Raw genomic sequence first — 27,494 nt, forward strand, 5'->3', positions numbered from 1 at the left:
ACAACCTCTCCAAAGACAAAGGTCTACTGTTTTCTGCTGTGGAAGCTTTACTGGTAGTTGTAAGTAATTCCACCTCTAGGTAGGGCTTAGTACTCGAAAATGTAAACAAATATGTACTTTGTTTATATAAAGAAATACAGCTATGCTGTATTTCTTTCTAGATAGCGAACAGCCGAAAGGATTGCCTCAAAGCACCAGTAGGGGCCAGCAAAGAGCTCTTAGAGTTTTTCAGAACCGAATTGGCATTGAGATATGTTTATTTGATGTGTTAAATCCTTTTTAGACTTCTTTACTTACCACAACACTCTCTTAACTGAGTGAATTGCAGAGACAGTGGAAATAAAATATTCTGTGTGCTCAAACTGTTTTTGGGGTATAGTTTTTCTGCCTAATCTGCATATATTTTTAATGGAATGTTTGCTTAGCCTATTTCTTGGCAGGGTTTTAATAGTCAAAATATAAATGGCATCATTTAAAGACTGTACTACTTGGCTGCAAAAGGCCTTAAAATTGCAGGAGAAAATGTTTGGTGACAGCTTCTCTTAGGTGCCCCTCCCCCCCGTCCCAGTCCTGTGCTCAATTTTTGCGGTAGTATAACTATGCTAATTTTTAGTTCTATTCTTATAGTTTTGCCTTTCATAATTAATATTATAGAGGCTAAAATACTTATATGTTTGATTTAATGATAAAATTTTAATTCACACAAAGTTTTAGTATTTCCAGATTTTGAACTTTTGAAACATACACTTTTTTGTTGTTATTGTTGATGATGATGTTGATGTTATTTTAAATTAACCGTATATATGCCTTTCTACCTTAACTTACTTGACTGGATACCTCGCATGTCGACTATTCGGAAATTCAATCCTTGATTTGATACTCAATTACATGGGCTTTCATTCCTACCAACTTCCTGTAATTCTATGCCTACGGGTAAAAATATTAGTGGTTGGATTCTGCGGAGAAAGTACAGGCACAGTGATTCAAACAGTTAAATGTTCATTTAGAAGAGCTGGGGTGAAAAAGTACTGTTTCAACTTGAAATGCTAGAGGATTGTTGTTCTTGTGTTACTCATTCATGCAAATTGGAGAAGGTATAATTGAAACAAGGTTGGCAGTGTGTGAGTCAGTGTGCTGCCGCTGAGCTCAGCTTTAAAGGTCGCTGGAAATCAAGTGCTTTGTAAGTGAAGGCATTTTGACTCCAAGCGATTCAAGACATTTTGGAAACGTCAGTCTCAGGAATGGGCCGTCTTTTTCTTTCTATGCTATCTGGTATCTAATGTTTTATTAAGGGCAAAAGCTACTACTTAAGAGCTCTTTTAGAGACCACAAATGATTTTTTATTTCGATGCAGTGCAGCTGCTTCTAGCCTGTCCACGGACAGAGATCTTTGTTATGACTTTCAGCCCTTAACATGTTTGGAAATGAGAACAAATGGCACAAAGCTTACGATTGCACTTTGCAGCCAGAAGAAGTAATACTTATCCTTTGTCCGAAACCTCCGGAGATGATTTGGAGAGCAACGTTCACATGTGCTTCAAGAGACCAACACGGATTTCAGCGCCTAACGTTGTGCAAATGAAACTGACGCCCAGGCAGACGGCACTAGCTCCTTTAATAAAGGAAAACGTGAAGTCTCAGGAACGATCGTCTGCTCCTTCCTCGGAAAGTGTTAGTAAAAAGAGCAGCTGTCTACAGATTTCATTACAGCCAACAAGGTACGGTGGTTGTCTTCATACTAGTAATGTTGTAACTGATGGTGATGATGCGTCCCTTCCTTGCTTCCTGAGGGAAAGCATTGATAGCAGTACTGTGGTTGATAATGAACTGAATGCTGTGAATGATGTTAACCTTTTAAGCAGTTCTGCCATTTGTAGTGGTAGCCTTAGTAACTTTTCAGCCAGTGATAATGGATCTTATAGCAGCGCTGGTAGTGATTATGGATCATGTACAAGTATTACAAGTGGTGGTTCATACACCAACAGTGTTATCAGTGATAGCAGTAGCAGTACTTTTCCATCAACTGATGATCCTTTTTATTGTGGAAATGTGTCGTCCGAGACCACCTCCAGTAAGTGTGTGCCAAATAGGAATACTACTCCATGTGAAATATTTTCAAGAAGTACAAGTACTGTTCCCTTTGTCCAGGATAATGTGGAGCGTGGAGTCGAGATTATGAAGCTACCAGTGAGCCGGAACTCAAAAATTCCACTAAAACGTTGTTCATCTTTGGTCATTTTCCCTAGGAGTCCTTCAAACACCCCACCAACTTCTCCAACAAGTACCGGTACTTTTTCAAGTAAAGGATCCTATCAAACGTCACACCAGTTTATTATTTCTCCCAGTGAAATTGCACACAATGAAGATGGGACTAGTGCTAAGGGATTTCTTTCAACAGCTGTCAACGGACTTCGGTTATCTAAAACAGTTTGTACTCCTGGCGAAGCTAGAGACATAAGGCCACTTCACAAGAAGGGCTCACTGCAAAAGAAAATTGTTATTTCAAATAATAGTCCAAATCAAACTGTCTGCGAAAAGTCATCTGAAGGGTATTCATGTGTTTCAGTGCATTTCACCCAACCAAAAGCAACAACATTTGATTGTGAAACAGCAAATGGGGACTGTAAGCCAGAGATGGCAGAAATTAAGCTCAATTCTGAGTCAGAGTTTATTAAGCTCATGCATAGGACATCTGCATGTGTACCATCCCACCAGAATGTTGATTATCAAATAAATATCAATGGACAGTTGGAAAGACCAAATTCACAGATAAGCAAAAACCATGCTGTTCTACAAAGAAGTATTTCACTAGGAGGAACTTATCCAAATATTTCCCGTTTATCTAGCCTTAAGCACAATTGTTCTAAGGGGGGACCATCTCAGTTACTCATAAAGTTTGCACCTGGAAATGAAGGTAAAATTAATAATTTATCAAGAGACAGCAACAAAGATTTCACAAGGGAACTATCAAATTCCTTGAACCAGTCTCGCAAGGTAAGTTTCTTTGATTTTGGTAAATATTCATTTATACTAAAATAGCTTAATAAAGCATGTGGCTAAAATTCATTATAGCTTAATATTGTTACATACTTTTTGAACTAATGAATATTTTGTAGTAATGAAATTTATGTTTTTAAATCTGATAAACTTCTAGTAGTTTTCTACTGTTGTTTTGCCAATGTAAGAATAGCACATTCTTTTAAAAAAATTAAAAAAAAAAAGAATGGCACATTTTTTTAAAAAACCTCAAACACCTTCTAAGAGATTTAAGCCATAAAAACATTTCTGTAGCATTGAAGTAAGATTTAAATAACTTTGTAATATTTTATCTTGATATATTCCCATCAAGTGGAACTTTAATATATACCTGCATATTCTTTACTTACTTTAGAAAATGCTAATAGAGTTTTATCCCCTTCTCAGTCATCATAAAATAAGATGAAGGATGCTTATTTATTAAATAATAAGAACTTTCACAGAGATGTGGTGGTCTTTATATAAAAGAACATGGAGGGATTATTTCTTTAAAATGCTTGTATTTGTTAGATTATTGATTAAAAATTATGATACTACATGTTTAAAGCAGAGGAAAAAATAAATGCTATTTACATTTGTGTATATATATATATATATATATATATATATATATATATATATACCATAGGAATTTAGTTTCTAGCCTGTTTTTCTTTAGCCACTAGTTTAAACAGTTTCCTAAAATGTAATTCAATATTTTGAATTCTTTTAATCACTAGGCATTTCACAGAATTTTCTAGTTCCTATACTAGTAATTTTGACATTTTGGTATTTTTTTTGCTTTATTATGCAAGTACTTCAACTCAAATGAATGTTAAGCTACTTGGTCTTTATAAAGTATTTTAAATTTAAATATATTTACATATTTTCTATATTTGGAATGTCTTGCCAGATTCCAGGATATTTAAAAAAAATCTGACTAAACCAATTTTAGATGGCAACATGCAGAAAATTAGCTTATCTGTTTATTATTGTATTTACATAACACCTAATATCTCTATTAAGGGTTAAAACAACAACATCAGCAGCACCTTCTGGTCAAATAGCTTTAGATAAATAAAACATTAGGTAATTGTTAGATTTTTTTTCCCTCTGTTCTGAAATCTGGTAAATAAAATCACTGTTATCCAATCCCCAGATGCCAATATAAGGAACTTAATTTGCAGAGGATAAAGAAAAAAATATCAAATTTCAAATTTTGACGTATGTTTTAGAATTATTAACTCCATCTGGAAAACGTTTTAAAAACTATCTTTAAGAATATTGCTAGCCTTTCAGAGGTTTTCTCCCTAAAAGAAAGCAAAGAAGTAATGTTTTGAAGAAACACAGTAATAATAGCTTCTTAATTGAATTACACACTACTGATGATTTTATTTTACATTTTATGGAGTAATTAATCAAAAAGGAAAAGATGATTTAGACATACTAGTAATACTATCTTTAAAATTGTTTATTTAGTGGCTATATTATAGCTTGTTATTTTTGGAAGAAGGTTATTTATAATGCATTTTTAAAAAAATGAAGTGTACATTAAATGCCTTTTGCATGGCAAACATACGTTTCTTAACTATTCTTATTGACAAGTAAGCTAATTTTAGTGACAATCAGATGCCTAACTGCAGATTTATTGGGTTATAAAATAGTGAAAGGTGCAGTTTTCTGGAATGCTGTGAATTGTTCCTCCTTCTAATGATCAAGCAACTCTTCTTTATAAAGGTACTATAAACATAGTACATAGTTACAAAAGTATTTTACACAAGAATAGTGGCATTTAAGTTCAGTTATACTAGATCTAACTTGATCTGATTGATCAGTGATAAGTCAAGGGTTTGTTTTAAGAGGAAAATATTAGGCTTCCTTTTTCTAATCAAAGCAGAGACAAAAATAATAGGGTTTTAGAAATAACCCACTGTTTATCAATAATTATATATTAATCTAATTATAGTGGTATATTGTAACTCATTTATAAATAAACAGCTCCCAAAATATTTCCCATGACTCCAGTTAGTCTGGGTTAGTATTCTGATATGCTGAGTCTGGATTCACATTTAACAAGTTGATATTAGAGTAGCATTTAGTAATGTCAGCTATCTGTACTGAGCAGCCGTGAAATTAAATCACTGCTTTGGTTTGAGACCCTGGTTTCTAAAGCCCTGAGAGATCTACAGATTCTTTTCCTATGTGTTTGGCTACCACTCTGTAGTAGCATAGTATCAAGTTTCTAGCTCTCTATAATCAACAGCTCATTAATGGCTAATTTTTTAAATTTAGTGAGAACATTTACCTCTTATCTGTGGCACAAGACTCTGTCCTGTGTTTTTCATTTAGAATGAAGATGGAATAATGTTTATTTCTGGCATACTATAGAATAAGAATAATTGGCCTATATTACATATATGTATGTTTGAAATACAGTGTTATTTTGTAGATGTCTAAAAATAGGTTTTTTTTAAATATCTTAACATTTTGTGTATATTTTTTTGACTGTTAAGATATAGATTAAGAAGTGATGAGTTTGGTTTTATTTTAGAAAAAGTGGAGATATTTCTAGTCAGTTTATAGCAATGATGACTACTTTGATTACAAAATCAATGTAATAGTTTTTTAGAACATATAATTTTCCCCTATCTGTTGTTTTTGGAAATTCTTATCATATTGTATTGTTAGGATACTCAGAGATTTTGTTACTATTATTTAAAATTATTTAACATTATGCCTAAACTTATATATTGATTTTATTCTTCATTTATATGCATATATTATTAGAAAATTTGGATTCATTTTAATATTATTTTGTTAAAAAATATTCATTCATTGTCTTACATGGAGTCCCAGGTAGGTAAATTATTTAAGCCTAAGAAATTTGTATCTCAATTATTTCAGAAGCCTTTAAGGCAAATCTCAGAATTCTACATGTCAATAATTTATTTACTTATATTCTCTAAAATAAATAATTTTACTTTTATCGTGATATTTTGCTGTCATATGTGAGTCAGAACTGACTCATGGATGACCCTCCAGCTGGTTTTCAGAGGCAATATGAACGGGAGGAGACTGCCCATTTTTCTTCCATGGAGCGGCTGGTGGATTCAAACTGTGGGCCTCTTTGTTGGCAGTGCAGTTCCTTACCATTAGACCACTTTCTATTCTTGTGTAAGTTCTTAATTTCTGAACATTAGTAGGATAGATAGAGAAATTTTGTTAAATTGCTCTTGAACAGCCCTTAATAGCTCATATAAAAACCAATGTCCCTTATAAAATAAGGCGCTCTGGTGGTATGCTATGCTGCATTGCAATGCTAACAAAAAAAAACCAACCCTGAAGATAGAGTCCACCAGTTTCTCTGCAAGAAAGATGAACAGTTTCCTCCCATAAAGATTTACAGTCCCAGAAACCTGAAGGATGGTCTGGGTTGGAGTCTTACTTGAAGACAATGAGATTTATAAAACATTATCTGTGCTGTCAAGTCAATTCTGACTTTTCTAATTGCGCCATCTGGCAGAATAGATCTGTTCCACAAGGTTTGCTGAGACTGTTGTCTTTATAGGAACACATTGCCAGCTTTGTTAATGTCAGCATTGCTGAGGTTTTGGGCCAGTTTACCTTGTTGTGAATAGCTGACCTGTGAAAATATTTACCAGCACCCCTGACTGCTACGCCCTAGATGCTATGTCATACTTGGAAAAGACCCTCAGTGAGATAGATCAGTGCTGTGACTGCAGTGGTGACTTAAGCACAGCAGAGCTTGTTTGGACAGCATAGGGTCAGGCAGGCTTGCTCTGTTCATACAGTCTTCTTAAGTTGGAGTTCACTTGATGGCACCTAACAGCACCAACAACCCCCCAGTTATGACAATCAAAAAAGTTCTCTCACCATTGCCTTTGTGCCTTGGGCAGCAAAAAACTCCCAGTTGAGAAGGGCTGTTGTCAGAAGATAGTTCAAATCCACCAGCTGCTCAGCCGGAGAAGGATGGACAGTCTCCTCCTATGTGATTTACTGCCTCTGAAAACCTATTGGAGGGTCAGTTATGGGTCAGTTCCCACTTGATGATACAACCTCAACATTGTCAGTAGAAGCAAAACATGCAAAGCTAAGATGTGAAAGAGAAGCTCACACTGTAAATAATGTCAAGTAGATAGTAATAGAAACAGCAGTAAGTAGTGTAACTAGACTTAGGAAATAGCCTCAAGGATTGAGATGCCTGGTAATGGAGAAGGAGATGATGTCCTACTAGTGTGTAGAGCTCCATGCTGAAGAGATGCTAAAAAAGATACAGTAAGCTAATGGAATGCTTTCTAGAATAGTGTAAAGTGCTCATTTTTATATTATTAAATTTTTGTGGTACCATGATGATAAATGAACCCAAGCTTCTTAACTTGAGCTACTGGGTAAATAGTGATGTTATGAACTAAGATAAGGAATTCAAGAGAAGGTACTGGATTGGGAGGGTGAAGAGAAATTCATGTGTCATTAAGTTGATTTACCCAGAAGCTATCCCTGTGATGCTACTGTTAAATAAGGCAGTTGAAAAAGGTGTAGGGCTCAGGAGAGAAGGGACCATTGGACATGTAGACTGAGAGTTATCTAATTAAAGCCCCCAGATAGGGGAAAATGGATACACAGAGAAGACAGCAAAGGGGAAGTATCTGAAAATTATGGAAAACCAACTTTAATGAGACTGAAAGAAAATGTAATGAGAAGACAAGAAAGATCAATGAGGCGTCAGTGGCTTAGGGATAGAATTCTTGTCTATTCATGGAGGTGCCTTGGCTTGGATTTCTTGGCAAGTGCACCTCATGCACAGATACCACTCTTCTGCCACATTTGCTATGATTCAGAACAAGTTTCAGAAGAGTTTTCAGATTAAGATAGTCTAGGAAGAAACAGCTGACAATCTGCTTCCAAAATTTAGTGGAAAAGCTTATGAATTACAACAGTTAGACCCCACCTTATCATGAACTAGATAGCTTTTTGTTCTGTTGTACATGAGTCTCCATGAGTTACAAACCACCTCAAGGGCAACTAAGAAAGAGAAGCCACTAAAGAGACTTAGACCAGGAAAGCTTGTTGGCATGCACATTGTATGGGAAGAATTTGTGTCAATGGCATGTAGTAGGGTCTATCCTTGCTGACTATAACAAGAATAGACTCAAGAATAGTGACATTAAAAGCCAGATTGAAGAGAGATGAAAAAGAACAGGAAGTAGAGACAGTAAGTGTATCTGCTTGTTAAATGTCGTGAAAGAGAAGAATGAATGGAGGGCAAGATTTGAGTGGGAATTGACTTAACAGCTGTGGGTATGCTTTGGGATATGTTTCGTTTTTAATGGAAGACACAGTATTAGTAGATATAAGATGTGTAAAACAAACTCCCTGTGTACAGAAGATTATCCTTTCTTTTCCAGAAAAGCAAAGAGAAATGGTTGTAGCTCTTTTCATTTATTATAAATTAGATTATTAAGGGCCCTAAAGATAGCATTAGAGATTTGGTGATATGAAAAGAAGGAAAGGAATATGTTGTGAGACGTTGCCTGTCAATATCTATACTCATCTTCAACAAGACTATTATAATTCCTGAATTGGCTTCCTACCACCAAAAAGAAAACAAAAGCAGAGCTTCCAGGTAGAAAACAAGTCAGTATTTGAGGTTCATTTCTATAAGTTACTTGACGAATAAATGTACCCTTTAGATCTTCTTCTGGATATAGAGTCCCTTGTATGTTAGCTTCTAGACTCACTCTAACTCTACATTATAGGCAACAGTAGAACAAGACAGACCTGGAGGAGGCAGGAGTGGGAGCCTGGTTAGTCAGAGAGGGTTTAGCAGAATCCCTGGGTGTGGCCACACAATGTTTTGAGGTCAGGAGGTGGTTAGCAGAAGGAGCGAATGAGTGTTAAGAAAGGGCTTCAGTTATGTTGTCAGCATATCCAGGAAATATCTGAAGTATTGCTCAAGTGTCTGGTTTAGTATTTTTTTTTTTGTTTGCCCATGTATGAGATTGGGAGACTATGGTCAGATGAAGACAGACCTTGAGACAACTCTGTGACATGTTATGGGGTAAACTCTCAGTGTGACAAGTGTTATTTAAAAGCAATTATGAGATGTAAACAAACTGCTTAGATGCTGTTATAATTAGAGTAGGAGATCTCCAAACTTGGAAGAGCAAGCAGCCCGCATGTCTTTGTAGTTTACAGCTAGTTCATGGACTAGTTACAACAAAGAGTATCTTGAATGGGTATATTTAAGATATTTCTAATTGTGTTATTGTGTTGATTGCCTTCAAGTCGAGCACAACTCATAGTGACCCTATAAACAAAAGGCCTGAAGCCTCTCTACAAATATTGACATTTATCAAAGTTCATAGAGTTTCTGGAGGCATGTTATTTAGGAAGTGGATGTCACTTCTGTTTCCAATATTTCTAATTAGGCTATAAGATATGAGGAAGCAGGAAATAGAAGATATTAGGACTCCTCCTCGTTTAAGTGTATTACTAAGCAAAAAAGACATTTATGCCAAGGTATTAGTAGTACAATGAACAATGTCATTAAATTTAGTCATTCATTAAGTAATGAAACATTCTTAACAGGTTTTCTCCCTAACAGGATCTGAAAGTGTAACATTTTATTAGATGGGTAAAATAATGGCCAGCATCATTGTTTTGTTTCTTTTTCTCTCCAAGTTCCTAAACTCTGTTCTAGTACTTAATGAAGGCTTGTGTATCCGTAATAAATGAAAATGGCTTCTAAGGTATTGATTGTTTTTAGCTGCTGTCAAGCCAGTCCCAGACTCCTGGGACCCCCCACCCCCACCCCACCCCAGCATTGGATCACTATTACCCCTAGGGTATTTACTGACTGATTTTAGAGTAGATTTCCAAGTGGTCCCAGTTTGTCTTTATCTGGAAGCTTGGCTAAAACTTCTACAGCATCTAGCCACTCCTAAGCCTCCGTGGAGGGCACAGGTTCAAATACACCAGCTGCTGTGTGGGAGAAGGATGGACAGTCTCCTCCAGTGCAGTTAATAGCTTCTGAAAACCCATTGGGAGGGTCATCTGTGAATCAGTTCTGACTCTACAAAACCCAGGTCTCCAACACAATAGGAGATTTTACAGCTGAACCACCACTGATTTCTTAAAATGTCAATTAGACTAATGCTTTTCAAACACTTCATGTGTTTGTAGATGATCTTCAGATCCTGCTTTGAGAAACAAGGTGTAAGACCAGTATTAGGACAGTATTATTACAAGTCACCCTTGGACTATTCAGGGAGTCCTTAAAGTGCCTTTATGTTGAATAATTGATTAAAGAGATATCTGCATTATATTCTAGATATTATTTAAAAGAATCAAAATTTTTATTGCGAGGAATAAGATTACTCTTGACTCATAGTTAAATAAAGACATAAAAGAGGATCATAGGTGTGCCTGTGGCTTGGACCAAAATTATTTGCACAGGATTTTAAATCTTCTTAGGTATTAAACTAACCGTGATCATGAGAGAGCCTTAGCATGACTTTTGCAGGGTTCTGACTTAGATTTCTTTTTCCAGGATTACATTTTTTTTTCCAGTTAAGAATTCAAAGATACTGTCTACAAGACATGCAGGTCTGTTAAAAAAAAAAAAAATCTCTTTTTTCATGGTGGTATTTCTAATTTGGGACTTCTGATGGCCTAGTGTCTAGAGATTTGTGCTGCTAGTGCAGAGGCAGCTTCTGTCTGGTGGTTCGAATCCACCAGCTGCTTGACAGGGGAAAAAATGGGTAATCTCCAGTGGAAGGAGTTGGCGCTGCCGATCCAAAGGCACACAGTTCAAATCCACCAGCTGTTCCTCTGGAGAAAGATGGACAGTCTCCTCCTATGTGGTTAAAACCTACCTTTGAAAACCCCTGGAGGGTCAGCTGTAGGTTGTTCTGACCCAGTGGTATACAACAACAACAACAACAACAACAACAACAACAGAACCCCAGTTGATTCTGTCTTACGACAATGAGGGTTTTAAAAGTTATTTCTGGTTTATGAGATTTTTAAAACTTACATTCTTTTTTATCAGTGTAAGACTTTTTCCTTGTTTGATTATTTTAAAATTTTTTTCCACTCATATAAATTGTATTTCACACATTCCTTCATACATATCGTGTTTCATACAATCATTCCCCTACTTGTGTCTTATAAAATTAATCACAATTGATCTATGCGCACTATTACCTCGTCTTTTTTTAGATCCCACTGGATCTTTCCTAATTCCTACATCCCCTCCCCCTGCCCACCAAACTCTGCTACCCCATGACTCCCCCTGCCTAGCCCCCCCTTTCTCCTCCCTCTTTGAATATTTATACACATCTTACTAGTTATCCTGTTTTTACAATAATGATCTTATGCCATATTTCCTTATGAGATTGAGTTAGTTCACTCAGCATAATCTTCTCCAAGATAAGATTTTTAAAATATACAATTGAAATGTTACTTTCCTTAACTATTCTGGCTTATAAGAACTCTTTTGGCTTAGAAAGTTAGTAGGTACATTGCTAACCAAAAGGTTGGTTGTTCCAACCTCCAGCCACTTTGTGGGAGAAAGAAGAGGGGAAACTACTCCCATAATGATTTACAACCTCAGACACCGTTAGAAGCAGTTCTACTCTTTTCTATAGAGTTATTGAGTTGGAATCAATTTAGATGACGATGGATTTTGATGTTATAGCTTAATCATGAAATATCTACATCCTTGTGACCATTTTACACCTTTTAAATATACTTCCCTCTAACAGTACCAGTTAGTATGAACTTCATGTTGCTAACTGCCATTGAATTGAGTATGACCAGTAGTGACTCTCTGTACAACAGGAGTGAAGCCTGTCCTATCCTGTGCCATCCTCATAATTTGTTACATACTCAAGCCTATATATAAATCTTACATTATTTTGTGTAATGATTCAAAACCACTGTGACCAATTCTTAGTTATAAGCTGTCTCTTTTATAGTTCTATATGAGAGTGCTTAAAAGCCATTTGTAGTACTTGGGGTGGTGGGAGGGGTGCGGGGGGATTGTGTACCAAGGAAGGAGTGTTTCTTTTACTTTTGAAAGAGAGGAGCGAACTGGGGGAGGGGGGCGGGGGAGGGGGGGGGGGGAGAGAAGTGCAGCAATGAATGAATAGAAATCCAAAATCTCTGTAAATGCTCATTAAAATTATTTAAAAATATATTAAAAAAGAATAAACTTTTAAAAAATGCTTATACATTGTTGGTGGGATTGTAAAGTGGTACAACGACTCTGGAAGGCAGTTTGACACTTCCTCGAAAAGCTGAATATAGAAATTCCATATAATCCAGCTATTTCATTGCTTGGAATATACTCTGAGAAAATGAAAAGTGAGGCTCAAATGGAGAATTGTATGCCAGTGTTCATAGCAGCATTATTCACCATCACAAGAACATAGAAACACCCCACATGTTCAGCTACAAATGAATGAATTGGGAAGTGGTACATTCATACAATGGAATACTAAGTAGCACACAGGAGCAATGATTTTGTAAATTACTAATTAACTTGGAAAGGACTAGAGAGCATTATACGGAGTGAAATAACTCAGTCTCGTGAGGACAAATACTGTATAAGTCATTTTTTGTAGAATGAGTGTGAGGATCCAAAGCGGGGGAGGGTGGAAGCAGAGGGTGGATGGGTGGGGAGAGGGGTGAGGTGTTAATCATAGGGTCGCACAAATTGATGGGTGGGTGGGGGTGAAAGAAATGGAAATTATCTTGTGTGAAAAACAATGTATTCAAACTTTGTAAATAAACCAATATTCAATAATAAAGCCATTTGTAGTTAATGTCATACTGCCACTTAAATGATTTATCACTTATGAAATAAGAATCCATTTTTTAAAATCCTGAGACAAATTCTGTTGAAGCAGTTTAAGAAATCTTTCTGGTGGTAAAATTTTTGTAGGCTGTGGCTGCTCATGGCTTGGTTTGATTTTAGGGAGATAAAACATTTCCTGAAGGAAAAAACAAAAGAACCAGAGCAAGAAAACGTTAAAGATGACTTAGGGTAGGGGGGAAGGGGAGGAGGGAGGGAAGGAGAAAGAGAGGAAGGGGGAGAAAGAGAGGCAGACAAATGTAAATTCTCTAGAAGTGGTGAGAAAAAGTATAGAGAAAGAGATTAACCAAGTGGTCAAATTTTCATTGCTCCAGTTTTCTAGAATGCAATTACATAAATCAGAGACTTTGATTTATATACAGATGTATTCCCAATGTTTAGAACAGTGTGTAGCTCATAATAGGCACTCAATAAATATTTATTAAATTGGTGAAAGAAGACAGGAACCCTTTGGAATAGGGTAGAGATGGCATAGAATCTTGATAGGCAAGGATGACTGGGTGGCCCTGGACAGATACCCAAACTAGGGCATTTAAGGTGTGGCTATAATGATGAGTGGAAGTTACTTGATGCTTCATCCTTTGCATGAAAGAGTGGCACTCTTAAATGAATACCTTGTCCCTGGGGTGGATGCCAATGGAATATTATGATCGTGACTCAAGGATTAGTTTCCACAGTGGAGTCTGATTCATAGCCTACATATTCCACTAACGGGTACCGTGGAACTTTTAGTCTGGAGAGAGCTCAGATCAAGTTTTCGAAAAAGAAGATTGAAATACAAGACTTCTAAGGGTTTTAAAACAAAGGCCATTTTATTTGCTTTAATGCTATCAGTGTTTTTATTGTTTAATACAACAACTTCCTTCTAGATTTGCTTTAAGAGCTAGGATTCTCAGAGTTATTCCTGGAGTTTCAAATAACTGTTTTAGCTAAGAATGACCTTTACCTTTTGTACCAAGGCTGAAAGACTGAACCCTCTTAAAGAGTCACAGAGCTTAATGGAAACTCAAGTCGTCTTCAAAGCAAATGTGTTTAACAAGTATTTATCAAACAGTATGCGCCTGCCATCAGTGACAAAACTGTTCTAGGAGTCAAAGAGTTTATAAATAAATGAGAGGGCATAATGTAATATATAGAAAACATTCTGAACTCTGTAAGGTTTAACGTAAAAGAATTCCCATACACCCCTTTTGAGTAGCTGAACACCTGCACTCTAAGAGGCACAGTTGCTTGTGTAATTTGCATTTAGGTTTTGTTTTTATTGAAGAAATACATGGGCTTGTTTTATGTTTCTTTCATATTTTCCTTTCTGCCATTTTTCTCTTTGTTCTCTCTTCCTAGAATTCCTGTCATCATCCAGGTTGCACCTCTTTGATTCACCTTTTTCTTTTCTCTCTTGTTTTTTGTTTCTTTACCTGCTTACTTTCTGAAAGATTTCCCCCTTGTATTTAATCTTAAAATTCTTGTTATTCTTTATAAAAGTTGTACCTTGTTTTCTGATGATTCCTGGTTCCCAACACCCTGTTACTTTAATAAATACCATCTCTTAGTCCTGTAAGAATATTTTAGTTCTACCTTTATGTACTTTTTTTTTTTACACTTTTTTCTGGATTCTTCCTTGTTTCTGGTTTCTTTCTAATTATTGTTATTTGTTCTTCTTATTTGGGGGTGCTCTCCTCCAGGTGTCTGGTGATGTTGGCTCTTCCTTCCTATTTTGGAATAAGTGACTATGAAGTCACTTTGAGGCTGTGTGATTGTGTGGGGCCTCTTCACTGGAAGGCTTCACTAGCTGTTGCCTCCCACTGTCAAGGTTCTGGAGGTCTTCTCTCATAAGTTTGGTTTTTTTCTCCAATGCAGAAATTTCCAATTTTGTACAATTTTTTGTTTTATAACTACAGTCCGTGATAAACTGGGATTAAAGGGTGTTCCCACCCCACAGGCTCTGAAACTGAGTTAGTTTGGGGTAAACTATGTCTTTGTTTTCCTATTGTGACTTGAGTGAAAGTTTAAAAGGCAAGTTAGTTTTTCATTCATTCATTCATTCAATATACATTTTGTGGCTTTCCCCCCCTTATACTTATTCTTTCTTCTATTTACAAATCATATTGGATTATCATAGAATCATTCATAGATAATTTTTATAACATTAATTGCCATTGATTAATTTAACTAATTAATTGCTATGTCTAATAAACCCCATATTGTGTATTGCCATTCTTTTCATCCAATATATCTATTTGTTAGTTTTATTTTTAGAAAAAATGGATTTTCATTCATTCATATTTTACATATATATACATTGTATAGATTTTGTTTTATAACATTAATTACAGTTGACCAATGCCATGTATTATAACGTCTCATCAAATCCTTTCTGTAATCCACCCTTTCCCTTCACCTGACCTATCCATCCACTAACCTCTGTCCCCTTCCTTCTCCCTCCTATCCCATCCTTATCAACTCTTCATGTTTGTATCTATCTGCATGCACATTTTGTTTTATACCATTAATTACAATATCCAAAATATAATCACACTTCTCCAACTTTTCCCCTGTCATTAATCCTTCTATCTTTTCATGCCTTTTGGGCTTTCTCCTTGGGAAAATGCTGCTCTTAGAAATTATGTGGTGGGTTGTTCTAAGAAAAGAGTGAATGCCTCTTTGGTGTTACTGGTGACCTTATCAACCTGTCAGTTGTTTGGCTGAAAGTTTACCCACAGAACTGAGTTTTGTTCCAGTTGAAGGAGGGTAAAACCATGCTAAAAGCTGATGGGTATTGGGGATTTTAAAATTTTTTTTTACATTTTATTTTATTAGTTTTTGTGTGTGTACCATCAAATCAGATCTGACTGGTACAGGAGGAGGTTGTCACTCTTTCTCTAGCAGAGCATCTGGTGGGTTCGAACTGCACACCTCTGGGATTAAAAGCTGAAATTTTAACTATGTAAAAAGTTGTTATTTAGTTCCTGACTTCTTAAGATATTTATGACAATTTAATTAACTTATTATAAAGGAAATGTCTGATTTTTAAATATTCCTAGAAAGATTAAACACTTGTTTGTAATAGAAATGGCGTTTTCTTAACCTATTTCCCAATTTTACATTTAAATGTAAAAATAATGGTCACTCTGAGGAGGAGAACTCAGACTTCCAAACCCACTGCCAGTGAATTGATCTGAGTCATAACAACCCTGTAGGACAGAGAGTAACTGCCCTCCTTACAGTGTTACCATGGCTGTAAATCTTTGAGTACAGACTGCCTCATCCTTTCTCCCTCGGAGCAACTGATGCATTGAAACCACCAAGCTTTTGATTTGCAGTCAAATGCCTCAGCCATGGTGCCACCACAGCATCTTGAGCAAGAGAACAGACTTATTTTAAAATATGTTAGATATAAAATGAGGTAGGAGAAGAGATCTCTTAACTGCTTTTTTTTAGTGTAAGGTTGTAAGACTTAAAAGCCAACTATCATTTTTATCTTGACAAAAAAATGCTATTTATACAACTAACAAATAATTTTTTTATTTCATGGTTTTTTATTTCATGGTATCTTTGGAATATTAGTTATCTCCATATTGGAAATAAGAAAACAAGCTCAAAAAAGTTAAAATGATTCAGTCAAGATCATAAGTCTAGTAAACGCCTATTTAGATGTGAACTCAGCTCAGCTGTGAAAGCACTTTCCCACTCCACCACTGACTCAGGAACTCTCCTCCTATCCTGTAGTAAGAGAAGACTCCAAAATAAAGCTCTTGAGGAAGTTTATTTTAGTAAGGATGGCATCAAAAGGGGGGAAAGTAAGAGTTGTCTAAAGGAAAATTTCCATTTGGGTTGACTACAATGTGGTGACTAATTTTTGCACCGTGAGGAAAATATAAGCCAGATCAAGCTTGTGCTTGCTGCCATTGTCGAATGAAAATGAAGTCTTAAGTTTTGTGTTTTTTTTAAACATGTTACTGGAGAACTGGTTTCTCTTTCTAATTTTAAATACCAGAGAGTTAAAATGGTTGTGGCTTCAAGGTTTCTTGCCTGCAAATCAAGTAGAGGTTTAATGGGTAATCTCTTTGAAGTTTGTAGATAGAAAACTTTTGACAAACCAAAAATTAGTAACAATGTCTTTCAGGCCTTATAGAGCTAGCTCCAGTTTAATACCTAAAGAAATGGGTGTTATGATATTAATAAGCTTATAAAGTCTAGATGATATTATCTTTACAGATGATTAAATTGTAACTTGGAGCCCTAAATCTAACAATTACCTAAAATGCACTAAATAATAATTTCCTACCATGCACAAGGAATTACTAGGAATATTTAGGCATAATTTAGGAATTGTTTTTAAACTTTTTTAGATGTTTAAATATTCTTATAAATAAAGTATTAAATGGACTAGTTTTCTTATAAAGTATTAAATGGACTGGTTTTATCTGAATATAAATTTACTTGAATTGTGAATTTTACTTTTTGTGGATATATTTTTTAATTTGAAGGCAGTGTAATTAGAGCATTAGGGTTGAAATTTTATGGTACTTGAAAAATAAGTTGTACCTGTATGTCAAAATGGATTTCGAAGTTGTAGTAGCTGACCTTCAAGTGGGCTTTCAGAAGTTGTAAATTTCACAGAAGATTGCTCGTCTTTTTCCTGGGGAGAAGCTGGTGGATTCAGACATATGCTATTGCGTTGACAGTGCAACTGTTTGCCACTAGACCACCAGATTCATGTAAATATACTAATCTGGCTCATCTGACCAATTGTGTGCATTTTACAATTGGGGGTGTATGCTAGGGTTGGGAATGTGGCTCTTGGCCACTAGAGGGCAGGAAAGGTCAGAAACAGACAGGGGAAAGCTGGAAACAAAAGTAGGGAAATGTTTGCACTAACCCTTAATAAAGAATACCATCTTCTGTAACTCAAACAATTCAGCCCTTGGGTCAAGAAAGCCAGGCAATGAACTAGGTACATTGGGCATAGGTAAGCTGTGAGCAACCTGCTGTTGTTGATTGCTTTCAAGTCGAGTACAACTCACAGCGACCCTATGAACAAAAGGTCTGAAGCCCCTCCACAACTATCGACATTTATCAAAGATCATAGAGTTTCCAGAGGCATGTAATTTAGGAAGTGGACACCACACCTGAATTACTACTAGGTCACAGAAAACTGAGTTTAAAGTTAAAGAAGACAGAAAGCAGGAAATTGAGCAAATAAGTTGAACCTCCTGATTATTGCTCCAACTCTGCTGACCAGACTCACCTATTTATAAATTGTCGAACTTAAGGAGCCTAGTTTTTACAAAGAAGGGATTCACTGAGACAAAGATGATAACTTCATTTTCCAGTAAGTCGTGCTATCCTGTTGTTGGTATGTGCCATTGAGTCAACTGCGACTCTCGATGACGCTTTGAGCCACAGATCTGAACCTAGCCCTGTCCTATACCATCCTCACTGCCTCTGATATACCTGAGCCCATTATTATAGTCATTGTGTCAGTATTTCTTGTTGAGGATCTTTCTTTCCTGTGCTGATCTTTTTAAGCTTGATGTACTTCTTCAAGGACTGACTCCTCTTAACAGCATATCCAAAGTATGTGAGACAAAGTTTCACCATTTTTGCTTCTAGGAAGCACCCTGGTCACAGTTTTTCTAAGACAGAGTTGTTTGTTTTTCTGGCAGTCCAGGGGATGTTCAGTACTCTTCTCCAACACACCCAAGTCAAAGACATCTATTCATCTGTTATCCTTAGTCATTGTCTAACTTTCAGATGCATAGCAAGTAATCTGAAAGACTGTAGCTGAGATCAGGTGCACCTTAGTCTTTAAACTAATTTCTTTGCTCTTTACCACTTTGGAGAGGTCCTTGACGGCAGATTTTCCAAATACTGTATGTCTTTTGATTTCTTGACTGCTGGCACCAAGTGTGTTGATTGTGGATTCAAGTAAGATGAAATCATTAACAACTTCAATCTTTTCTCCATCTTTCATGATGTTCCCTATTATCCCAGTGGTGAGGATTTCATTTTCTTGATGTTGAGATATAATTTCTATTGAAAGCTTCAGTCTAATCTTCTGTAGCAAGTGTTTTAAGTCCTCCACAGTTCAGCAAGCAAGATGGTGTCATCTACGTAATTCAGGTTGTTGATGAATCTTCCTCAGATCGTGATGCCACATTCATCTTCATAGAATCTGGCTTCTCATATAATTTTCTCAGCATACAAATTAAATAGGTATGGAAAGAGATGCTATTTTACTGGGGTTTTTTAGTTATACCAAATACCTACCTGTATTTACATAATACCTTTTGAGATTGTCTTTTGGTATTTATTACCTCCAAATTAAAGCAAATTGAAATTAATAAAAGGAGCATAAAACCATTTTCCTTAAAGGTTCTTCCCCTGCAATATACAACCGTGGCATTCTCCTTGTATTTCTCCTTCACAAACTGTGCTCACCTTTTAATTAGTCTGTCTTTCAATGCTGCAGGACTGGACAGTTCTTGAAATCAAGAACATTCTCCCAGTCGTAGCACTAGAATAACAAATAAATTTATTATTTATTTATAAATTATTATAAATTAAAAATCTATAAATAAAGATTATAAAGAGTCTAGCCTCAGAAACCAGCCATGAACGTTTGTTGACCTCAAGGAATTTACACTCTAGTTAGAGTTGAGAAAAATTCCAGTATAGATGTTAAAAATAAATACAAGTTGAACTTGAATTATAGAGGATAGAGGGGAATCTACAGTTTAGTCTCAATAATAAACTTTCCATTAGAATGTCATTAGCCTGGGTCTTCATAAGATAAATAGGGTTTGCACAGGTGGAGATGAAATACTTTAAAAGGATAGGAGGCAGTGTGAATTTGAGAGGACAAAATATAGGATTTATTCACCAAAGCTAGGGTGCTCTATGGGGGAGGCTTGAATTAACAAATTTGCAAGGTAGAATGGAAAAACAGTCAGTCTAAAATCCATTGCTAAGTATTGAATTTCCTGTGAACCAATATTTTTAAATCTGTAAGGTACCATAAATAAGGCATATCTCATTGTCAAATAAGTTTATAAAATGTTGGGCACAGTTATTTTTTGGAATGTCACAATGCACACTAAAATTTAAATCCCTACAAATTCTGCAATAAATAGACATTTTTAACTTGGTTTCACCAGATGTTCTTAAACTTGTGATCACCTTTAAACTCTTTTATCAAAATGGATTATACTTTCTAGCATATCTGGAGAATTATGTTTACACAATTAAGAGTTTTCCAAGGTTTTTCAGTAGAGGCTTGCCGCAGTTAGAAAGCAAAAAAAAATTTTTAACTGTCTCTTATAAACTAAGGTAAAAAGGCAAATACAGACATACCTGATTCTTTTTACTCTCTTTATATTCTGTTCTGTGTTATATTATTTTAAATGTCTTAATATGCAAGTTAAAGCTGAAGCTGAGGAAAATTAAATCAAGTCCACAGGAATCAAAATTTAACCTTGAGTCTATCCCACCTGAATTTCAAAACCATCTCAGGAACAGGTTTGAGACCTTGAACATTAATGAGCAAAGACCAGAGGAGCTGTGGGAGGATATAAAGATTATCATCCAGGAAGAATGTGAAAGGTCATTGTAAAGACAGAGGAGGAAGAAAAGACCAAGATGGATGTCAGAAAAAACTCTGATATTGCACTAGAGCGCCAAGAAGCCAAAACAAAGGGAAGAACTCAAGATATTGAGTTGAACAGAAGATTCCAAAGGGCAGTGCAGGAAGAAAAAGTAAAATATTAGAATGAAATGTGAAAGGAGCTGGAGTCAGAAAATCAAAAGGGCCAACTCACTTAGCATTTCTTAAGCTGAAGGAACTGAAGAACAATATCAAGCCTCAAATTGCAGTACTTAAGGAGGCTTTGGGCAGAATATTAAATGATCCAGGAAGCATTAAAAGAAGATGGAAAGAGTATACAGAGTCATTGTACCAAAAGGAATTGGTAGACACGGAAGAATTTCATGAAACAACATATGAACAAAAAAGCCTGTGATTGATGAAGGGAAAAGTTCAAGCTGCTCTGAAAGAATTGGCAAAAAATAAGGCCCCAAGAATTGAGAACATACAGATTGACATATTTCAACAAACAGATGCTGCTCTGGATGTGCTCACTAAGATGTGCCAAGAAATCCAGAGGACAACCACCTGGCTAACTGGAAGAGATCTATATTTGTTCCCATTTCAAAGAAACGTGATTGAACAGAGTGCGGAAATTATCGAACAGTATCATTGATACTACATGCAAGCAAGATTCTGCTGAAGTTTATCCAAAAACGACTGAAACAGCACATCAACAGAATTGCCTGAAGTGCAGGCTGGGTTTAGAAGAGGCTGTGGTACAAGGAATATTATAGCTAATGTCAGATGGATCTTGGCTGAAAGCAGAGAGTACCAGAGGAATGTCTATCTGTGTTTCATTGACTATACAAAGGCATTAGACTGTGTGAGTCACAACAAACTGTGTCTGACTCTGAGAAGAATGGGAATCCCAGAACACTTGGTTGTGATCAAGTGTTCACACTTGAACCAGGAGACAGTCATCAAAACAGAGCGAAGAAACACTACATGGTTCAAAATTGGGAAAGGTATGTGCCAAAGATGTGTCCTATCTCCATATCTTTTCAATCTATATGTGGAACAGATTATCCACGAGTCTGGGCTCTATGAGGAGAAATGTGACATCAAGATTGGAGGTAGACTCATCAACAGTCTGCATTATGAAGAGGACCTGAAGTGCTTGCTGCAGAGGGTCAGGGACTACAGTTTCATTATGGATTGAAGCTCAACATCAAGAAAACAAAGATTCTCACCACTGGACTGATTGGCAGCATCATGGTAAATGAAGAGATTGAGATTGTTAGCAGCTTCAGTTGGCTTGGCTCTACAATTAACACTCTTGACATCAGCAGTCGGGAAATTAAAAGACAAATTGCATTGGGAATGTGTGCTTTCAGAGACCTCTCCAAAGTACTGGAAAGCAACAATGTCAGTCTGGAGACTAAGATGTGCTGGATACAGGCCATGGTCTTTGCAATTACTTGCTATGCATCAGAAAGCTGGACAATGACTAGGGATTATCTTAGAACCACCCAGTCAGCCTGGACATTGTTATTGTTACTTGCTGTCCAGTTAGCACTCCTGGTGACCTTCTGTATACAGAACAAAGCATTGCTCAGTCCTGCACCATCTTTGTGATTATTTAGACATCTCACACATTGCTGGTGAGCCGAAATTGACTCATTGCTGACCCTTCAGTGGGTTTTCAGAGACTGTAAGTCACATAGGAGAAGATTGCTCATATTCCCTTTCAGAACAGCTGGTGGGTTTGAACCTGCATATTTTGAGTTGATAGTGCAACTTCTTACCACTAGATGGTTTTATAAATTATTGGCTTTAAGGTCTATAACTTTGGAAATCCAGATTAGCATTTTGATTAGATTACTTTCTTATGTGATTCTCATACTATACTTACCACCTGTAAGAAAAGCAAATTTTCAGCCCCAACCCATTTAATTAGGAATACTAGAGGGGAAGCGAGGAAGGGACCTGTCTTTTAACAGCCTTCCAGGCGATTACAACACCTGCTGATGTGTAGCACTCCTTTGTAAACCTTACCAGAATCCTTTGAAATTTGAGTTTAAGCAACAAAATCCTCTAAATTATTTTCCTCAGCTGCCCTATTACCACATGTTTACTTTAAGTGAAAACCTTAGTCCATCTTTTCATACTTGTTTTTAAATTTCTAAACTCTGAGACTTTATAGAATTCCTTGATTCCTAAGACGTTACTCTTTCACAACATTGGAGGCAACCACATGCTAAATTTGATTCTATTTAAAATAAGTATGTAATTTCCCAAATAACAGTAGCTTCTCCTTTGAAAGTTTATCTTATTCTTCCACCAGGAAGTTTGTCAAGGAGTTCTGGTGAGTTAGTCATAAGGAGTTGTATTACCAGTCAGTCCAAATACAGGTGGTCCAAATCCACTAGCTGTTCTATGGAAAAGGATGGACAGTCTCCTTCCATGCAGTTTACAACCCCTGAAAACTCAGTAGAGGGCAAGCTATGAGCTGCTTCCTACTCAAGGTTACATAGCAACAAACTTAGTACAAAGTCCTAGAAAAGTATCAGAATTTCTTGGATCTTAGAAAGGTGAACCTCAGTGACAATTTTCAACCAAGACTAACTGCTGCTTCTCCTTGAGGAAGAACCTTTTTCCTCTCATTTTTTTTCCTGCTTTGAGCATTGTGATCTTTTTAAAATTTTTTTATTTTATATTGGTTTATTTATCCCTCTTATTTTTTAATTACATTAATGTGCAGTGCTGCTATAGAACTAAGAAGAACCATTTTGGTAATGTTTTCAAGGTTGCAATCATAATTTATGGAAACAACTCTCTTTGGTTGTTATTCAAAGCTTAATCCTCTGCTCCACCAGACTTCTATTTGATATCCAGCTGTGGATTATTTCCTGGTGAAGTAATAACTTTATTTAGTCTCCTTGTTATTTTTCTTTATTTGAAAGATTAATTTGAAACAGTGGATGAGTCTGCACCCTTTCTTGTGAGAGGGAGAAATATTGAAATAAATGCAAACTCTTTGTTTCACTTTATATTTTCATTATTGTTGTCGAGTCTGAACCTGGCCCTGCAGCAAGTTTTCAGAGGCAGTTAATTGCATGGAAGTAGTTTGCGCATCCTTCTCCTATGGAACAGCTGGTGAATTCCAACAATGTGCCTTCAGAGTTGCAGCACAGCTCCTTACCACTAGACCACTAGAGCTCCTTGGAGTTATACAATATAAACGATTTGTAAAAGAAAATTCTCTCTCTCCTTGCAGTGGAGTAGTAATTGACTCCTAACTAACTCTTTAGTGGGTTTCTGAAGCTACAGATCACACAGGAGGAGACTTTTAATCTTTTCCCATGGAGCTAATGGTGTATTTGAATCAAAGAGGAGCAGTTTTTGGATAAGTAGCAAAACTCCCTGTGAACTGTGTCATCATAACTCTCTAAAAGTAGGTGGGTACAGTATTTTTAATTTCAAAAATAATTGTAAAATTCTTCAGTTGTGTTTAGATTTTGATACTACACAATCTCTGAGTCCTCTAACTCCTTGTCTGCTTCAGATGCCTTCCCTTCTGGAGGATATTAAGAAATGGCTTCTATTTTCACTGTAAATAATAAACTGTAAAAAAAAAAGCATGTAAAGATAAAAAAACTCATCAAGACATTTCATGTAGTGTTAAGGGTTTATTGCTCAAAATGACTTCTAGCCACTAAGTCTGACTTTGCAATTTGAATGGGTGAGAATATGCAAATAGGATATGTTAGCCTATTCACAATGCATCCAACAGCCAAATGGAGAGAATCTCACCATTAGCAATGATGAAGCAAGAGAATGCAGTGTATCCTTTAGGGCCAGTGATTCTTGAACCAGCCAGAGCAGGGCCTTTGGGAACAGCAGTGATAGCAACCAGCAGCAGAGAATCTAAGTCTTGATATGAGACGGACCTGACATTGGGATGGACTATGCCATGGAATTGAAGCTAAGAGTCTTTTGTTCAAGTTTGTTGAAGGACTGAGGCTGACAGAGAGGTAGAGAGCCAGGACTAATTGGCAAGACTCAGACCCTAAAGCTGCAAGGCTATAGTCTAAAGTACCTCTGAGTACATTTAAGAAACTGTCTTGACTGATTATATTATGCTACTAACCTGAATTATAGCCTTTTGACTTTGTGATCTATGAATTATTGTAATGGATTTTGGACCCAGTAATGCAGTAAGATTAATGTTTGGATGAGTAGAAAGATGTGCAGGAGTGTAGGGGACATGTCTAACTTCATGAGAATAGGTGTTTGTGTTGTTAATATTGTTGACTGGGACCGTTTCTCTTTGTGAAGTTGGTAAAGGTCTGTGATGACCATTCTTACATGGCCATTTTTTGACAGCTCTTCAGTTTCTGTAGTTGTATGATGAAACCGCTGCAAAAACTGATTTGTCAGAGAAATTAAAACTGAAACTGAATGAAATAGCGTTTTCACCCATCTCTCTTACCACCTTCATCTCCTAGGTAAAAATGCCTTTAAAAATGCAAGGGCTACTGATAGTGATAGAATGTATTGCCAAAATTTTCAAGCTCTGTGATGCAGTATGTCTGAGAACAAGTTCAATGTCTGTTTTACAGTATAACCTTCCAACAAGCTGACTAAGCAGATCACAACCTTGGGGCTTCTGTTTGCTTTAAGCAAAGATAACTGACTTTTGAGAGATGTGCAAAATCTGTCTTATTATGATTTGATAACATAAGTTAGATTACGTTGTTTACCAAGAGCCATTTTCCCCTTGATTTGCTAAAAATCACTATGACTTGGACTTCTAGAAAAATTTCTAAAATAAGGTCATAATATAGAGTGAGCCAGTATGAAGTAAGAGAGAAGAAGGTATGTAAATGCATTTTTTACTTGGTAGAACTGGCTTTTAAAAGCTCATACCCATCTATTTGACTGATGATCCTGTAGAACTCAATAGAACAACTTTACAGGGTTTCTAAGATTATAAATCTTTACAGGAACAGTGCCACATCTAGAAAAGGCCTTTGTTTTCAAAATCCTTTTTCTCTATTCATAGCATTTAGTTGTATGAAAAGTAGATTTTGAAAGAAAGGGTGTTCATTAAAAATTATTTTTCCACTTTGCTGTAAAATGGTACAACCTCTCAGGAAGGCAGTTTGCTGTTTCCTCAAAAAGCTGAAAATAGAAATTCTATATGATCCAGCTATTCCACTGCTTGGAATATACCCAGAGAAAATGAGAATTAAGGCAAAGAGACTTGTGCAGCAATGTTCATAGCAATGTTCATTCACCATCGCCAGAACCTGGAAACAGCTCAAATGACTAACCAAAATAGAATGGATTGAGAAACTGGTATATTTCATACAAAGGAACATTACGCAGCATGCAGGAACAATGATTTTGTAAATCATTACCTAATATAGGAGGGAATGGAGAGCATTATGCTAAGTGAATGAACTCAGTCCCGTAAGGACAAATACTTATATAAACCATTATTGTAGGATGAGTATGAGTCTCCAAGTGAGAGAAGGGGAAGTGGAGGGGTGAGGATGGGCAGGAGTGTGGAGGGTGGTTAATCATAGGCTCACACAAGTAGATGAGTGGAGTAGGTGGTGGTGAAGGAAACTGGAAAGATCTGGTGTAGAAGAACTTTGTAAATAAGCCAGTATTTTAAAAAAGAATAATTTTCAGAAATATTTTGAAAGCAGAAGTTATATGTTTATGTATATAAATACTATAAATGTGCCATTCATATACATTATCATTATTTTTCTCAGTGATAAATATGTATCAGTAGCCTCCAAGTCAAAATATCTATTTGTGTATAAATTAAGAAACCATATAACCTCTTAGGTTAGGGAGCTCTGGTGGCCTTAAGGAAAATGAAAGTTTAAGTTCTACTTCAAACAAACGGAAATATTTTCTCCTTAGTGTCTTAGCGTTAGCCCTTTTAACTATGCTCTGATCTTTTTTGATCTCTGAAATAGTTATTGATTTCTTTTTCAGAGAACAGTGGCTTGAAACATTTTATGGCTATTAATTGTTGCCATTTATTTTACTGCCTATCCACAGTTCACCCCTTATAATTAAGTAATTTGTACAGAGCAATCTTGGCACGTTTTGGTAGAGAGTTTGAATATAATTATGAGAAGATATAGTACTTGTTTGCACTGAATAAGATGTTAATTCAAATGTAAACCTCTTCATCTTGTGCTGAAAAATAATAGGTAAACTGAAAATATCTAAGATAAAAGTATAAATCACTTTATATGTGATTTTCAGCTCAATCAGGAAGCTAATCCCTTTTGGAATACTGAATCAGTCATCCAGATCTGCTTCTGTTTTAAATTACACCTGCTCCTCACATTTTTACTATATTGTTTTCCAACATTTTGCTTTTACCACTATGGTAAAATATCTTTCTGACTACTGTGTGCATTAACAGCCTATGTTCAGCAGTAACAAATGCCAAGGTAGGAGGCACAAGGTAAGGTGCCTCTGGCTCTGTTATCAGCCTGGCCACGATTCTCAAGTGGTTTGTCGGTTATGAAGTAATATGATGTAATGTGGCAGTTTTTAAATGATGTGGTTTGGGAGCTGTGATGAAGTAGTCATCTTGCTATCTTTCATTTTCACATCATGATACTTTTCATGTAATGACCTGGTCTTGGAACTAAATCATGTCAGTAAGTGAGGAGTGGATATATACAATATTTAAGTTACACAAAATAAAAATGATAAGCAGATGTGTTACATATACAAAATGATATAATACAAGTTTATACACTGAGAATTGTTTTTTTTCCTTTTTTTATTGGGAAAAACATATTGGGGGTATAAGGAGGTGAGGGTTGGGGGCAGAAAGGTGAGGATGGGCCAGGATGCAGTTGCAGAGCTACACAGTTTGGTCGGTGGGGGGAGCAGGTGAAGGAAATGATGAGGGTCCAGAGGGGACCAGATACTACAGAGGAATGACATGCATTTTCC

The 27,494-nt window shown here is 36.2% G+C and overlaps 1 protein-coding gene across 5 annotated transcripts in view; it reads left to right on the forward strand.

Annotated features, from left to right (window-relative positions):
• NEDD4 (neural precursor cell expressed, developmentally down-regulated 4, E3 ubiquitin protein ligase) overlaps nt 1-27,494 on the forward strand; it is a 176,929-nt gene that overhangs the window by 65,952 nt on the left and 83,483 nt on the right. For 4 of the 5 annotated variants that reach the window (XM_006894514.1, XM_006894515.1, XM_006894516.1 and 1 more), the window contains exon 1: nt 1,134-2,994. The exons of the other annotated variant lie outside the window; for it this stretch is intronic. In XM_006894514.1, the coding sequence (XP_006894576.1) occupies nt 1,435-2,994 (1,560 nt within the window). In that variant the 5' untranslated portion in view covers nt 1,134-1,434. Of the gene's footprint in view, nt 1-1,133; nt 2,995-27,494 lie in introns of those variants that run through there. 5 annotated transcript variants of the gene reach the window in all.

This window comes from Elephantulus edwardii, unplaced genomic scaffold (assembly GCF_000299155.1).
Source record: "Elephantulus edwardii isolate Elephantulus edwardi_28Jun2011 unplaced genomic scaffold, EleEdw1.0 scaffold00145, whole genome shotgun sequence".
In the NCBI taxonomy this organism is placed as follows: Eukaryota; Metazoa; Chordata; class Mammalia; order Macroscelidea; family Macroscelididae; genus Elephantulus; species Elephantulus edwardii.